The sequence below is a fragment of the Podarcis liolepis genome, assembly GCF_965112155.1.
Source record: "Podarcis liolepis genome assembly, chromosome: 17".
Classification (NCBI taxonomy): Eukaryota; Metazoa; Chordata; class Lepidosauria; order Squamata; family Lacertidae; genus Podarcis; species Podarcis liolepis.
In genome coordinates, this window is record NC_139571.1 from 32653014 (window position 1) to 32670243 (window position 17230).

The 17230-nt window shown below is 42.3% G+C and overlaps 1 protein-coding gene across 12 annotated transcripts in view; it reads left to right on the forward strand.

Annotated features, from left to right (window-relative positions):
- The window catches only part of NRG1 (neuregulin 1), a 493798-nt gene that overhangs the window by 191714 nt on the left and 284854 nt on the right, over positions 1–17230 (forward strand). For 10 of the 12 annotated variants that reach the window (XM_083481457.1, XM_083481455.1, XM_083481459.1 and 7 more), the window contains one exon: positions 6529–6603. In XM_083481457.1, coding sequence (XP_083337583.1) covers positions 6529–6603 — 75 coding nt within the window. The remainder of the gene's footprint in view (positions 1–6528; positions 6604–17230) is intronic. The other 2 variants (XM_083481447.1, XM_083481450.1) reach the window with 1 other exon arrangement.

Genomic DNA, 17230 nt, shown 5'->3' on the forward strand with positions numbered 1-17230 from the left:
CACTGTAGTTTCTTTTAAAGTGAGCAAAGGGTGAAGTGATCTTCTAAACCTTCCAAGCAGTTTCAGATCTTGGTATACAAAATCCTGTTGGGTTGCTCTAAAAACTTTCAGGTGTATTGTAATACTAGTGGGAAGTATCTGGCATTGCTTGGAAGCCGATAGTACCACTGACTGACAAATCAGTGCAGTTTTGAAAAGTTCAGTCCACCATTTTGAGTCAGTATGGTGAGCAACAGTTCAGAATGATAAGAGACAGAGACAAATCGTGTTTCTTGATCTCTTATGCTCTACTGATTGAGTTCTGCAAGTAAATTGGCAGCGGACTCAGATATACAGCTGCAAATACAGTGGTACCTCGGTTTAAGAAGAGTCCTGTTTAAGAACGATTCGGTTTACAAACTCTGCAAAACCGGAAATAGTGTCCTGGTTTCTCATTAGGGAAAGCACGCCTCGGTTTAAGAACGGTTTCGGTTTACGAACGGACTACCGGAACGGATTAAGTTTGTAAACCAAGGTACCACTGTATAATGTTTTAAGTGTGTTTTAAGCGCAATATTCAATGTGACAATAGATGGCGATGGTGAGCCTTATGGAAAATTCAATCTATTTTTTTAAAAAAAAAACTTTTAAAAAAATTCAACGCGGTTTTTATGTGTGTCTAGATCCCTCCAGTGTTTGTTGGTACAACTCATGGCACATCATTGGAGATGGGGCCTGAGTCTGCCAGGCCAGCTTGGTGTCCAGCTGTAGCTCATGTGCCTCCGTAGTTGTTGGGCAGCCTCTCTTGCAGGAAGTAGCTTGGGCTGGCTAAATTGAACCCGCCTCCCCGACTCCAGGATGTCAGGCTGTTGCAGGGTGGGGATGCCGCCCAATGAACCACTCAGCCCCTCATCAACTGCCTCAGTAGTCTCACCCCAATCCCTCTCTCCCCACGATCCTGCCAAAAGGCCCCCCATTTGAGGGTGATAGCACATGGGATAATTGTTACTGCACACCATGGGGATGGGGAAACATTCAAACGAGATATGTCATTTTTGTGTCAGCAAACCTTACTCAGAGGCATACTTCTTAAGCCAGTGCTTCACACTTCTCAAACCTGTGTTTCCACAGGCAACAGTGCGATTTCATTTGTGCGCAGATCGTGCTTTTGATTCAGTGTATGAATTTACATATGCAATGTGGGGAAACAAGCATTTAAAATCCAAATGTTAGTTCTGGGGAATGAGCTCCCCGCCATCTGAATGATGTGACAGGCTGATGGGTTGTTTTATATGCTGGTAGGCACAACTGATAGTGTTGTGACACCTTAAAGGCTTGCAGATTAATTGTGGGCTCTGCCGCGCAAAATATGCCACAATGTGAGTGCAGTCTTCTAAGTACCTTCCTGGGAGCAGGTCCCATTGAACACAGTGGTCTTACGTCTGAGCAAACATGCGCAGGATTCCACTGCACTTCTTGTTAATCTTTAATGTGCTTAAGACTCTTTGTCATTCTTAAATACCTGCATTATGGAAGGCTAATTTGTTGTTGTTGTTTGCCCAAGATTCATGACATCTAGACTTATGTTCATGGCAGACAGTAATATGGATGATGTGAGTTACCGGTAATTAGCAGGCAACTGATGATTAAAAGATCCTTAGGGCAGGAGCAGGTTGCCCTACATTGAACATTTAAAAACTTCCCTATACAGGGCTGCCTTCAGTTTGTATATTTACTTATCTCCTTGGCTCAGGGGGTCACATAAGTCCATACCCTCCAACATTTCTCTGATGAAAACAGGGTCGTCCAGAGGAAAAGCAGGACATTCTGGGATCAAATCAGAAACTGGGATGGCTTCTGTAAATGTGGGATTGTACTGTCCCTGGAAAATAGGGACACGGAAGGTCTGAAAGCACACATCCTGTGCTGTTGAACTTCACTTTTAAAATATTTTTACATCAAAGATTATAGTATGTTAGACTAAAATTAAAAAGTTAAAGCTCTGAGAGTAATGAGCCTCTTTAAAACTGTACCTCATCTACACTTTGCATGCAGTTTATATGCATGCCATCTTGACACTGCGTTCAGTCTTTTGTAGTCATACTTGCATTTTTAAGAATCTTCTTGATATACCGGTATTTTCCCTTGAGGAACTTCCAAATGCACCTGGATTTCTGTACACCTTTAGGAATTTGTTTCTGTCTACTGTTTCTAAGTTTATCTCCTCTGTTGCTTGGACTGCTTCTTAGCTCAGAAGTATGCACCAGAGAAAGACACGATCGAAGAAGAAGAAGAAGAAGAAGAAGAAGAAATTGATATGCTGCCCATCTGACTGGTTTACCCTTACTCTGGGCAGCTTCCAACAAATTCAAACACAATATGCACTGTCCTATTCAATAAACATTCCATAAGGGTTAAGGTTTGCAGCACTGAATTTGAAGCTGGTTGCATTTCAAAGCATGTTGTTTAGATTCTTCCAGCAGGTCAGCAACACAAGCCTCATCTTCAATTGATTTCAGCAGGGGCTTCTCAGATGTACCCACATGCAGAATTTAATTCCTGTTGAGCCATTGATTTGTGTGACTGGTTATGGGGAAAGACTGTAAGAGGCTTGATATAGTTAATATCCTAAACTGCCTTTGCTTAAGAGCAGCTTGCTGTAGTAAAAAACTGAAGGCATCTATTCTATTATTTTCCCCTCAGGTGTGTGTGTGGGGGGGGGGGGAATCTCTTCAGAGTAGATTGCATAGCCAGCAGGTTTAGATTCTATTTTGGAAATGGAAAAAGGAGTCTGAATGCTGTAGATGGAAATGTCTAGGGCACCCTGGAATGATTTATCTGCTATCTTTCAGAAGGCTGAATTACCCTAATCTATCAGCATTTAAACTCTGTGCTTCGGGTGTCATTTAAAATATTTAGGAGCTTCATGGATAGGCTTGTAGACCTATTTATCCTCAATGTTCTCATGTGAGACAAGAAGGATGTGGTATTAACTACATATGTGTATAGAGATGTTTCCGTATATATATATATGCAGATCTGAATGTGGCATGTTACATTGCAGAATCTTCTCTTATATAAAAACATGTGCATCTATGCATTCAGACATCAAGATCCAGTACCTTGTCTGTTTGTAAAATGCTTTTGGATTGCCCTGGACAATATAAAGCAGATAAATAATAATAATAATAATAATAATAATAATAATAATAATAATAATAATAATATTCCTCCCTGCAAAATACAGACTTAAAGCTTATTCAGAGCCATAGCTGGGGGGGGGGGGAGCCAGAATTTTTTGCCCCAGTTGAAGCCTTCTGAGGGGCACCATTGAGGCTCCCAGCCTCTCTCTCTCTCTGTCTCTCTCTCTCTCTCTCTCTCTCTGTGTGTGTGTGTGTGTGTGTGTGTGTACAAAAATGCTTGTGTGACAAACTGGGTCTTTGACCCAGGTGAAGTAGAGCCTTGTTTTGCCCGCCTAGGTTTGTTCACACTGTGGGTTTTGCATCCCACTCCTGGAGAGCTGGAATTAGTGAGTGACAGACAGCAAGCAAGAAAGAGACTCTTTGTGGTAGCCATTTTGTATTAAGACACTCTTCCCGTGGGGGCCATTTTGTATTAGACCTCAACTTGTGGTCATTTTTCTGAGTGGTGCCCCAGGGCACTTTCTCGAAACGAGTGCTTCACAGGCCAAAAACGAGCACATGTAATTTATACGTAATAATTGAATTTGGGCTGTCAACTTATTTGAGCAGGTTTGAATGTCATGCTACACAGGCAGTAGACATGTTGTTCTTCTGTGCCGTTCTTAGTGTGAAATTCTTTATTTTAAACCTGGCAACATACCTGATAAGAGATTTGTTTGTTTAACTGTGGTCCAGATATACACTATTAATCCCATTGGTTCAATGGGATAAATTACATATGTGCTAAACGCTCCCAAACTGAAATAATTAAAGGTGCTTCGTGTTCTTTGGTGCTCTGCCCACTATTCCCAAGTGTTCATTACAGAAGCCAAAAACTCCTCTTGCATTTGGATGTAGATTGGAGGCCTAATGCCAATCTCATCAGAGCACAGGAAAAACCTCTTTGTCTGCATATGTGTGTGCCCCACAGATGCTGTGACAGTCCATATATCATCGTAATAGGTACCCATTAATTTCCGAGAACCTGGTTTTTCAATTTTCTTGAGTTGACAGAAATGCAGTGGCAATCCTTTGAACTGAGTTCAGGAAAGTATTTCATGCAGGGATGGTATATTGATATATTTTATTCCTCAGCTGTATCTTTATTCAGGATAAACCTGCATCTTCCGTAAGGCCGAGCACAGTGCATATTTGTTTGACGTTGGTTCATGAGGCTGATGCCACCATTATCCTTCGCTGTTGATTTTAGAAACTGCTGCTTGCATTTTAAACAGCCCCGTGTTTACAAAGCAGAGAGCTGTCTTATGGCCGAGGCTATCCCAGAATTATAGGTATCATTTTGTTCCACTATGCTAAGGACAGTGGGCACAGTCGACAAAGTGAGGTACTTTTCAGCCCCATTGATTTCAGCGGCAGACATTTAAGGATGTTTGATTAACTCTTCCATGGAAATCAGCAAGACTTCAGGGGGATTTGGACAGAGTAATACCCAGTTTTTCCTTGCTCGCCACCTTCATAGTTCGTTAAATAGAATAACACAATATATTCTACATGACACATTGAACTCTATAAGACTTAGGCTGCATTCCTATCTATACACACCTCTATTACTTCTCCATTGTAGAATGATATTCTCCATGAACTTGAGTGGATTTGAAGGGGAAATAGATTCTTGGAAGATAAGGGTATAATAGATACTAGTCGTGATAGTTAGTTGCTGGGGATAACAAACATAAGAGAGCTATTATGTTTGTGTCCTGTTTGTGGCTATCCACATGAACCAACTTTTGAGATTAAGTACTACTAATACTGGAGCATGATATATATAAAAAATTAAGCACTTTTGCAGTGAAACCATATGCATGCTTATTTGGAAGTAGTTACAGATAGGTAGCCGTGTTCGTCTGCCATAGTCAAAATAAAAAAATTCCTTCCAGTAGCACCTTAAAGACCAACTAAGTTAGTTCTCCCAGGACATTCTATACAAGATCTCAAAGTAGCTGTTTTACTACAAAGGAATTTCAGAAATAGACTGGAAAGAGAAGCTGCTGAATTGCAACTCATTACCAAACTTAAAACCATGGAGAGACCTGGTTTGAACAAAGACATTGGATTCTTATCTCATTATACATGACTAAGCCATTCTTCACCTTCTCACCCCTTGCCTTTTCCTGTAAGACCTATTGCAGTCGTTAAGAGTCGTCAACAGGCTCATCTCAGCTATCTGCCAATCTCCCATTCCCACCACCCTTCTGAGTAATACCCCTCCCCACCTTCTCACTATATAGAAGGATCTGGCAACTTCTGTTTCAGTGTATCTGAAGAAGTGTGCATGCACACGAAAGCTCATACCAAGAACTAACTTAGTTGGTCTTTAAGGTGCTACTGGAAGGAATTTTTTTATTTTGACTATGGCAGACCAACACGGCTACCTATCTGTTTCTGAATAAATGTTCTACTAGCAAATAATCATTGCTAGAAAAGCTCAGATGTACACATGTGGTCTAGATGTTGCATTCACCGTATGAGGCTTGGCATTATGAATTTTCTGCCCTTTAGCAGTATTGTTTGGTAGAACTCATCACATGAGTTAGAGTCATCATCACATGGTGTGCTTACCCATACCATGTCAGCAAGTAGCACTGGTGCAGATTATTGCAGAAAAAAATTACACATAAGTTACAGGTTTCTAAGGGACAGGAAAATTCTGGTGATTCTTGCTCATTGTGGTAGAATATTATTTTATATAGTTTTGTTTCAGATTTACAGGTATCTCTGCCTACGCCATCTACAGAAATCTGGATGGCACGGTCTTAGATTGGATGTCATTACTTAATACGCTTAGGTTTTGTATGCCCTTACTTTAGTTGGTCATATTATGATTTTTTTTTTAATCTGTCTTTGTGGTTCTGTAATAATTAGAAAAATGAATGAAACAAACAAACAAATAAACAGCCAATCACCAGATATAAGTGTTGTGAATCTAAGATTTCTGGATTGACATATTTTGTTTGGTATAATAAAAGCTGGCCTATCATTAATTGGGCAAGATAAAGAAGTCTACCTCAGGCAACATATTACCAATTAAGTATACTATTCTATTTTTACCATCAGAAGGAGGGCATCGTGTTGATATTTTGCCTCATTTACTGGAATGTCCTGAGGGAACACTATGGAAAACTGACGTTAAATGCAGATCCATATGCAACTTTATATGCTTGAGGACTGCGAGAGAGGCACTTTGGTTTGTAAGGGAGTTGTCAAAGCATGAACAGATGAGAGACTAAAACAAGTTTATTGGTACGCTTTCAAGTGAGAATATCTAAATATTCCTTTCCTTTCTCTTTCTCTCTCTTCTCTCTTTTCCCTGTCCCTTCTACCCCTCTCCTTTCCCACTTACTGTCAGGAAGGGCCACTTCCGAAGGGCCAAGTCAGGATAGCCTGGTATCGGCAGAGACTAATGGCAACAGCAGCTACAACAGTGAGTGGATTTTGAATGGGGGCGGAGGGAGAGGGGAACCAAATGACAATGTTATCAGGTGTGGCATTCAGCTCCTGAAATATGCTGTAATAACCTGTGTTGAGGAACGGAGAACATGTCTTCCATCTCCAGCAGTCCTAATCAAAACAAGACTTAGCAAAATGGGGTTCATGATTTCAGCAACAGTTTTGTCTCCTTGGCCACTGTGGGTGACTGAGACAGACCCATCTGCCTTACTCCATTGTTGCTCATAAAGACGTATCAGTGGCATAAGCTGATGCAAGAAAACAGAGGCTTGGAGCCAGGCATACAGTTAGTGGCTCATCAGCTAAATGAGTCCCATCCTTGGCATGTGCTAATGGGCCTCTGCCAACCCCCAGTTTGGTGCTGAGCAGGAACATTGATTTATGATGCCGCATATGCTTTTCCTGCTCTATTCTTAGAATGGGCAGAGAGACCCTGCTTTCTGCACAGCTTGACTTACCTCCAAGCCTTCTTTAACCACGAGAAATAAAAGTCATAATTAACCTTAGTAATGATTTGGTTCCTTCTTCCCAGAGTTTTGCAAAGGACCCTCTTTTCCCAAAGTTTTGCAACGAACCCTCTTTTTTTAAAAAATAAAACAAGTTATTCCTCGCAAGGAAACAGGAGAGGGAAAATATCTTAGCATCTAGGGCTCTTCTGCTAGCTCCAAGACAAAATATCTGCCCCAAAGGTTATGGGTTTCTGCAGAAATATCCTTGTGGCAAGGAATTCTGAGGCCCTTAGCTCGATCCACTGCAGTGTTGATAGAGGAAAACTGAGAATGGGGAAGAGCAATACACGTGGGCTGGATAAGAAGTTCTAGTTTGTGTGCCGGGTGATGATGAGTGATGCAGGCAAATGACAACTGATGCTGATGAAGGAGGCAAGAAGGATAATCCTTTAGATGTACTATGTGGGGATTAGCAGAGAACATGGAGAATCCAGCATCTGGCAGTGTGCCTGGAATTGGGAAGTACAGGCTTTCTGATAAAGCCATATGAATGAAAAATATATTTGGGAGGTGCATGGTTAAACAGAATGTTAATTCAAAGAGGTGGTTCAAGAACTTAAAATAATCTCTGTTTTCTTTGGCAATGCAAGACGACCCAGTGTTTTTGAAAATGTTCTCTTCAGTGGTTTGAATTGCCTTCATTGTCACATGTCCTGATTTGTCATCAGTAACATCACAGAATCAAATCTGATTGGATATATAATATTGTGAGTGGGGATAGTGCATAATCCAGGAAGGAGGAAGCAAGGTACCACCAGGTAAAAAAAAAAAAAAAATAGTGCCAAAGCAGCTGCGGCTGCTGCCACAAAGTGTAAGAATGTGAAAGGTAAAAATTGCCTAGTTTTTAAAGAAGAAATTTCCACCTCACCACCTGCAAGTAACTGATATAGCTGGATCAAGCACTTCTTTTGAGATTCAGGGCCTGACACAAAGCTCCAGACCTCTGTCTCTTGCCTTAAACACAGTACCTTTAATATGTTTGCCTGTGAATCATGTTGATACCAAGTTCATTGAGTAGGTTTTCCTCTGTGTATTTCCTCTCTCTTTTTAATAAAGAGAATTTTATTGCTCTTGTGTGAGTTTGAACATAGTTAAAATGTTAAATAAATGCAACTCACACACTTAAATACCAGAGCCGTTTGTTGGAAGTCATATTCTTGCTAAAAATATAAGCAGTATTTTTTGTGTGTCCCTCTCAAAATCTGAAGCCTGCCTCCATATATAGAACTGTGGGCATTTCTGTTTAATGCGTCTGTGAGATTAGGCCCTACTCCGACCCTTCTTCATCTTTTGGATATGTCTTGACTGGGTCAGATGTGATCTAAAGAGTGCAAGGTGTACATAGACACCTTAATCTAAAGAGGGAAAGAATCTAACTATGGCATTGTGCTCCCCAGCCCCAGATAATTAAAAGACCACTGAGAGTGGTTTGGATCGAAACAGGCCACAACTTTATTGAATACAGTTGAAAGAGGTTTAGCTTGGGCATGGGGCAATCAAAATACTTCTGACTCGCCCTCCAGAAGTGACATGTAGGTCAATCCAGGCGGGGGTCCCTAAGACTTACATCAAATAGGGTGACCACCACAGGGCCGCCATCTGGGAGAGTGCCATCGGCCCTGGCCCCACCTCCCCCTGGATCTCTTTAACAGGATACCCCAGCGTTTTGGAGGGGCAGGCAGAGACTACAACCTCCCCTCCACCCAAGGCAAAGGATTGCCCCAATGCCCAACCCGGTTGTGATGATTGCTGTTGTTCCATGCCAAAAATGGCTTATCTCCTGAGTTTATGCCAATAAAGCCCAGAAGCTTGAGGAGTCCGGAGTCCACCGTTGTTTATTGCAAGGCAATAGGTTACAGTTTGATTGTTTCACAAAACTGCAACCGCGCCCAGTGGTCCAGACAGTGGTATTTATAAAGTTTCAAACAAAGCATTTCAGTTTTCACCAATCATATACATCATTACCTCATTTCATGTTTAATACACATGCACAATAAGCGCTGGCAATTTATGCTGATACAGTTTTGATTCCCACCGTGTTCTGTTACATTGTGTTAGTATGCATGTTGGGAACCTGTGTTACGTGTAGCCATTTGTACCATGTAGCATCTTACGTTCTAGCTTTGAGCTGTATCTTTGTGATTGACATGAGCCAACAGTGTGACGCGGCAGCTAAAAAAGCCAATGCAATTCTGGGCTGCATCAATAGGAGTATAGCATCTAGATCAAGGGAAGTAATAGTGCCACTGTATTCTGCTCTGGTCAGACCTCACCTGGAGTACTGTGTCCAGTTCTGGGCACCACAATTCAAGAAGGACACTGACAAACTGGAACGTGTCCAGAGGAGGGCAACCAAAATGGTCAAAGGCCTGGAAACGATGCCTTATGAGGAACGGCTAAGGGAGCTGGGCATGTTTAGCCTGGAGAAGAGGAGGTTAAGGGGTGATATGATAGCCATGTTCAAATATATAAAAGGATGTCACATAGAGGAGGGAGAAAGGTTGTTTTCTGCTGCTCCAGAGAAGCGGACACGGAGCAATGGATCCAAACTACAAGAAAGAAGATTCCACCTAAACATTAGGAAGAACTTCCTGACAGTAAGAGCTGTTTGACAGTGGAATTTGCTGCCAAGGAGTGTGGTGGAGTCTCCTACTTTGGAGGTCTTTAAGCAGAGGCTTGACAACCATATGTCAGGAGTGCTCTGATGGTGTTTCCTGCTTGGCAGGGGGTTGGACTCGATGGCCCTTGTGGTCTCTTCCAACTCTATGATTCTATGATTCTATGATTCACATATTAGCTGTATTTATGCCTCAGTGGGGGGAGCGGCAACTTGCAAAATCATCAGTTTCATAAAGCAACAGGTTACCATAACTTCCCTATTAGAAGCACACTCAGGAATTTACAGGGGTACATATTATTACATTTATTGTGGCCCTTTGGGCCACCACCACACTATGAGGTAGGCAAAACCACCGGGCTGGAGCCAATTTGCCCGGTGGACAAATTCCTACCTGGCCCCATAATATGGTGACCACTGTAGCCAGAGCAAAGTCATTGACCATTGGCTTTAACCAAGGGTCGGTGAGTAGGGAACCTGATGAAGGAAAAGCAGGCAGGGTCCTAGGTGTGGGCTGCTTAAATGGCTAGGGAGCGGTCCCAAGGGAAGCCTTCTTCTCCACTGGCTCCCCACCCCAGCCCACCCTGTGTCTGAGCCTCCATTCATTTTCACAAATCCCAGGAGCAGGCCAGGATCCAGCTTACGCCCACACCACCTATCCGAACAGGGGACCGATGCCACAATTCTCTTGTTGGGGCTTTAGAGGAGCCTTTGCCATCCTTCAACACGGCTGCACCAAAAGGGTGAGAGGACTTCTCAAAAGCCTACAGAAAGTGAGTGGGACAATTTTGCCACAGAACCCACACTTAACAGCAAGGCAAGAAACGGAAGAGGAACGGTAGAATTGTCCTGAAGTGAAGCATAGTGTCAGGCTGGTCCTTGAGAGCACAGAGTGAAAAGGGGTCCGTGTTGGAGATTTGAGAGCTCCCCAACCATTGAAAATCTAGGTTTAAGTTCTGTTTTGAGCCCATACATTCCAATGGAGAAGGGAGGGGGACTTTTAGATGAGCAATTCCTATTATTCCAATATTTCTATTGTACTGTTGTCTCTTCCTAGAGTTTCCTGCCTATTTCCCATTTTGTTTACTCTGCTTAATTAAAAGTTGAAATTACATCATCCTAGTGAACAATGACTAAACTAGTTACCTTTGTTTCCTGTCTTTTTGTTCTCTTACTGTTTGTCTGTGTGGCAACCATTATTTAACAGGAGGTGTTGATTAGATCTTAATGCTATCTAGATTATATACTATTTGCCAGGCAATTGCTCTAAATGCCTTATCCCATCAAGGAATAGATGTATTTGTAATAATGTCAGGGTTATAAATGAGTTCTGCACATTGACTGTGATGAAGAACATCAGAAAACCTTTGTTACAGCAGAGGGATCTTCATATGTCAAATAAGGAAAGAATTTCCTTGTTTAGTTTAGGGCCTTAAAAACGTAAAGGACTCCTGACAGTTAAGTCCAGTCATGGACGACTCTGGGGTTGCACGCTCATCTCGCTCTATAGGCCAAGGGAGCCGGCGTTTGTCCACAGACAGTTTTTCCAGGTCATGTGGCCAGCATGAGTAAGCGGCTTCTGGCGAAACCAGAGCAGCGCACGGAAACGCCGTTTTCCTTCCCACCAGAGCGGTACCTATTTATCTACTTGCACTTTGACGTGCTTCGAACTGCTAGGTTGGCAGGAGCAGGGACCAAACAACGGGAGCTCACCCTGTCGCGGGGATTTGAACCGCTGACCTTCTGATCGGCAAGCCCTAGGCTCTGTGGTTTAGACCACAGCGCCACAGTTTAGGGCCTTACACCTGACTAAATCTTATATAGAAGGGATTAGAAGCAGCTGTTGATTAAAAAACTAAGTTGCATTAATATTCAAAGTAAGTCCAGGTAGACTGTTGCTATAGCTGGAGGCTTCACATTTTTAGTTTCCTTTTTGATCAAAAGATTATTTGCAGGTAAAGTATTGTTGTACTGTAAAAAGAATGAGAATAACAATGAGAAAGTGTCTTAGTGGACTAAAGGAAAACAAATCAGCTTTTCTTTTCTTCAGACTCAAATCATGCAAGCCCTTTATTTAGAGTGTGTAATTTTACCTGCAGTAAATTTATCTAGCCATCAATCTAGGACCTCCATGCACGCTGCCCAGCTTTCTGCCCCAGAGAGGTCACCTCAGTGCTGCAAATGCAGCGGTTTGATTTCACCCCGCAGAGACACTCCATTGTCTCTCGAGATAGAGGGATGCCAGCGACAACATGTGCTCATCTTTACACAAAGTATTAGGAGCTCAGGACGGCTCCTCAGTACTCTCCAGCACACATTTGAGATCAGAATGGTACCAGGGTCAAGAAAGTTCATAATGGGAATCTCTTTTCTTATTAAGTTACGCCAACTTTTACTCATGCCAAGATCTACAGTAATAAACCATGGGGGGGGGGGAATCAGGTTGACACACACCTGTTCACACCATGATGGGAACATGGGAACAGGTCTGGTCTTTTCTGTTGGGAAGACAGAGAATAGAGTACAGCTAGCTCCTAAAGAAAGAAAGAAACAAAAACACAGCTATCCTAATCTCTGAGGTGGTCCGAGACCCTGAAACTGTGACAATCAGTTTAACTGTCATGGTTTAACATAAACTACAGCTTGCTGAAGGTGTGGAGAATTCTCTGTTGATAATTACAGTTCTCAGTGATCCCTGGGGAGATGGAATCACTGGGCGTATTTAAGATTGTTGTTGTTGTTGTGTCCCCATCGTTCTACCCAGACACTGAGGTCCAGCGCCAAGGGCCTTCTGGTGGTTCCCTCTCTGCGAGAAGCCAAGCTACAGGGAACCAGGCAGAGGCCTTCTCGGTGGTGGCACCCACCCTGTGGAATGCCCTACCACCAGATGTCAAGGAGAAAAACAACTACCAGACTTTTAGAAGACGTCTGAAGGCAGCCCTGTTTAGGGAAGCTTTTAATGTTTGATGGATTACTGTATTTTATTATTTTGTTGGAGGCTGCCCAGAGTGGTTGGGGAGGCCCAGCCAGATGGGCGGTGTATAAATAATAAATTGTTGTTGTCGTTGCTGTTGCTGTCATTTGACTTTACATACCACCCTATCCCTCTTGGTCTCTGGGTGGTTTACAGAATAAAATAATAATATAAAACCACAAACTCCATAATCAAAATAAAAACAACAACCCAATAACCTCCCCCCCAACCCCCACATTTTAAAAGGGCATAGGATGTCAATCAAATCAACCAAAGTCCTGGTTAAAAAGGAACGTTTTTGCCTGACGTATAAAGGTGTATAATGAAGGCGCTAGGCAAACTTCCCTGGAGAGTAATTTCCCTCTAAAAAGAAAAAGAAATCCTTCTCTACCCACATATTAACTAGGCAAATAAATTTTCATAGGTTCCTGCAAATTAAAAAATACTGGAGAGGGAGGTTTTAGAAAGCATCTATGTTATAGAACTGAATTATTGCTTCTCCAGTCTTGGCTGGGAAAGGTAGAGCGAGCCATCCTCATTATTCCCTTTGTACTGATGAGAACAGTAGCCATTTATCAGTATGGTAGATTTCCTGTATCCAATAGGTAAGCTAGGCTTTAACAGTCACTGAAATGAGAGCTAAATTTAGAGCTATTAAGTTTAATAGCTTATGGAATAATAAGTTACACTTTGCAAAATAACAGAGAGTGGAGGAGCACAATTAGACAGGGACCAGAAATGTGTGTCTATTTTTAAGCTTTTTGTACTGCCTTTCCACTGTTACCTATTCCCAAAAAATGTACTGTACTGCAGCAACAGCAAAGAACCGCCATAATAAAACTCTATTAAAAGTTCGCAAGTTTAAACTTTACCGAAGCAGATCTGCCTTAGCTTGGCATCTAAAAATATGGAAAGGTGACACATTGGAAAGAATTCCAGAGAGCTGGGATGAAGGAGAAATTTCACTCAGTGTGCATTTAAATTTGAATCTATCAAATTCACACTTTATGATACAATATACAAGGAGAAACATAGTTATCCTTTGACATTGTCACTTATCCAGATTTTGCAATGCAATATTTTAAAGACCATTTTGCTGGTCTTAAAAAGCAGGCACATGGGTGTGTTGAAGGAGTTCTCTTGTTTAGTCGTTTAGTCGTGTCCGACTCTTCGTGACCCCATGGACCAGAGCACGCCAGGCACTCTGTCTTCCACTGCCTCCCGCAGTTTGGTCAGACTCATGCTGGTAGCTTCGAGAACACTGTCCAACCATCTCGTCCTCTGTCCTCCCCTTCTCCTTGTGCCCTCCATCTTTCCCAACATCAGGGTCTTTTCCAGGGAGTCTTCTCTTCTCATGAGGTGGCCAAAGTATTGGAGCCTCAGCTTCAGGATCTGTCCTTCCAGTGAGCACTCAGGGCTAATTTCCTTAAGAATGGATGCCTTTGATCTTCTTGCAGTCCATGGGACTCTCAAGAGTCTCCTCCAGCACCATAATTCAAAAGCATCAATTCTTCGGTGATCAGCCTTCTTTATGGTCCAGCTCTCACTTCCATACATCACTACTGGGAAAACCATGGCTTCAGCTATACGGACCTTTGTTGGCAAGGTGATGTCTCTGCTTTTTAAGATGCTGTCTAGGTTTGCCATCGCCTTTCTCCCAAGTTCTCTAGGACATGCTAATTAGATAAATAAAGATAATAAACAATGCAAAAACTGTTTATAGAAATATATTTAGTCAATAATTTTCTTTTAGAATTAGTTCCTTGTGTCGCTGTGGGGTTATATTTATTCTTTTTAAACTAAAAAAATGTTATATTTATTCAGTGTAACAGTGAAGTGTGTCCGCAGATTTAATTTAGTAATAGCTTTGCCTCAGCTATCAGGAGGGAATCTCTATTCAAGATTAAAAGTAGACTTAGCACAGGCAGTGAAACCTTCTTTTTTTAAGGTTGGGCCCAGGATTTACAGGGTTTTGAGGATCAAAAACGAAACCATGACTCATTTCTGGAAGTCAATGTAATTGAGGGAGTCTTGAGGAACTTCATCCTTGTGACTTCTGATCTGCATCTCCCCAGCAAATGTATGATTTAGAACTTGGCTAGCCACGTGCTTTCATCCATTCCAAATGTTCCGGTAATGTCCAAAAGTATACAAAAATATATATCTGAAATTCATAATTTGTGAGAAAGTATGTCATGTGTATTTAAAAAAGAATTCCTTTGTGTATTTGGACACACCTCACAATTTAATGTAGAACTGGGACAGGTTGGGGGGAGCAGAAAAAAATATGTGTGAACAAGTGTGAGAATGACACTGACCTGAAACAAATGAGTACACCTGCTAGTCACTGATAATAATAATAATATACCCTGCCCATAATAATATACCCTGCCCATGTGGCTGGGTTTTCCCAGCCACTCTGGGCGGCTTCCAGCAAAACATTAAAATACAATAATTCATCAAATATTAAAAGCTTCCCTAAACAGGGCTTAAGGGACGCGGGTGGCGCTGTAGGTTAAACCACAGAGCCTAAGGCTTCCCAATCAGAAGGTCAGCGGTTCGAATCCCTGCGACGGGGTGAGCTCCCGTTGCTCGGTCCCTGCTCCTGCCAACCTAGCAGTTCGAAAGCACGTCAAAGTGCAATTAGATAAATAGGTACCAATCCAGCGGGAAGATAAACGGCATTTCCGTGTGCTACTCTGATTCACCAGAAGCGGCTTAGTCATGCTGGCCACATGACCCGGAAGCTGTACGCCGGCTCCCTTGGGCAATAAAGCAAGATGAGCGCCGCAACCCCAGAGTCGGTCACAACTGGACCTAATGGTCAGGGGTCCCTTTACCTTTACAGGGCTTACGTTTAAGGAACCCAGCAACCCAGGTTAAGGCTTAGGTGCTAACTGTTTGTAACACTGCAGTGCTAGAATGTTCATAATGCATTTGCAAGGGAGGAGAATGGCAAACAATTTGGCCACACCCCTGTGACCTCCTAAGAGCCCTACTAGGTCCAGTGGGCACCAGCCCCCCCCCCCATGCTTGCAAGTCATCTTAAAGTTCAGCTTCAGAGTGTTGCATCATCATGTGCTGCAGGCACCTATTTGCCATTTTTCAGCAAGCTTGCTTGGGGTAAAGATGGTGTGGTTGAGCATGTTTGTTAACACCACTGTCACCCCAATAACTGAGACATATCTTTATTTCTAAGTATGACTGAAATTAGGAAAGTGTGCTAATATATTTGTAGTACCAATATTATTTTGTGCTTAATACTGCCTAGTTTGAAAGATATTGAGAGAGAGAGACAGAGAAAGACACACACAGAGATTCCATTAAATCTATTGCGTACACATGCAGGTACCTGTATGTATCTGACAGGCTCTTCCAAGATTGCGTTCAGCCCTCTACCTACTGACCCCCTGAGGAACTCCATTACAAATACACTGATTATATTCACTTCGTGATAAGGGGAAGAATTATTCTGCACAAAGTCAGATGTGGTGAAACAGTCTGTATTACTTGCTTATCTTATTTTGTTCTAATTTTTGTACTGGTCAGTAGAGATCACCATAAAAGGGCTATCTTATTTCTCATCACATCCTTTTTTCCTTCGGCTGTATACTGAATACTGATTTATCCTGGTCTCCTTTTCTGTCTCATTCACAGTCACTTTTCTATGCTGTGTTACCATTTTTAGTTCTGGATTCGGCTCTCCTATATACTTTCTAAATTTAAACCTAACTTGATATTAGTGCACTTCAACAGAAGTGTAAACTATGCAGCTGGATTTTTCAAATTCAGTCCAACGGCTAAGAACAGAATTTGTACCTGAACGACAATTATTTGGAAATGCGGCTGTTTGAAGAGAGAACTGTCCACTGTGTCATTATGATGAATTGTTGTCTTCATGTGTAACACATGTTCACTTGAATCATCTGGAGGTATTTGTTTTTCAACAACCTGCTTCTGGCACATTGGAGTCTCAGTTATTGTAAACTGATCTCTGCAAGGCCGAGATTTACTAGCCTAAGTGTGGTCCAAAAGGTGCAATCCAGTATCCCTTAAAACCCTTAACTTGGAATGTGTGCTCACACGGGTCAGCTTAAAAGACAGCAAACCTAGACAGCATCTTAAAAAGCAGAGACATCACCTTGCCAACAAAGGTCCGTATAGTTAAAGCCATGGTTTTCCCAGTAGTGATATATGGAAGTGAGAGCTGGACCATAAAGAAGGCTGATCGCCAAAGAATTGATGCTTTTGAATTATGGTGCTGGAGGAGACTCTTGAGAGTCCCGTGGACTGCAAGAAGATCAAACCTATCCATTCTTAAGGAAATCAGCCCTGAGTGCTCACTGGAAGGACAGATCCTGAAGCTGAGGCTCCAATACTTTGGCCTACTCATGAGAAGAGAAGACTCCCTGGAAAAGACCCTGATGTTGGGAGGGCACAAGGAGAAGGGGAAGACAGAGGACGAGATGGTTGGACAGCATTCCCGAAGCTACAAACATGA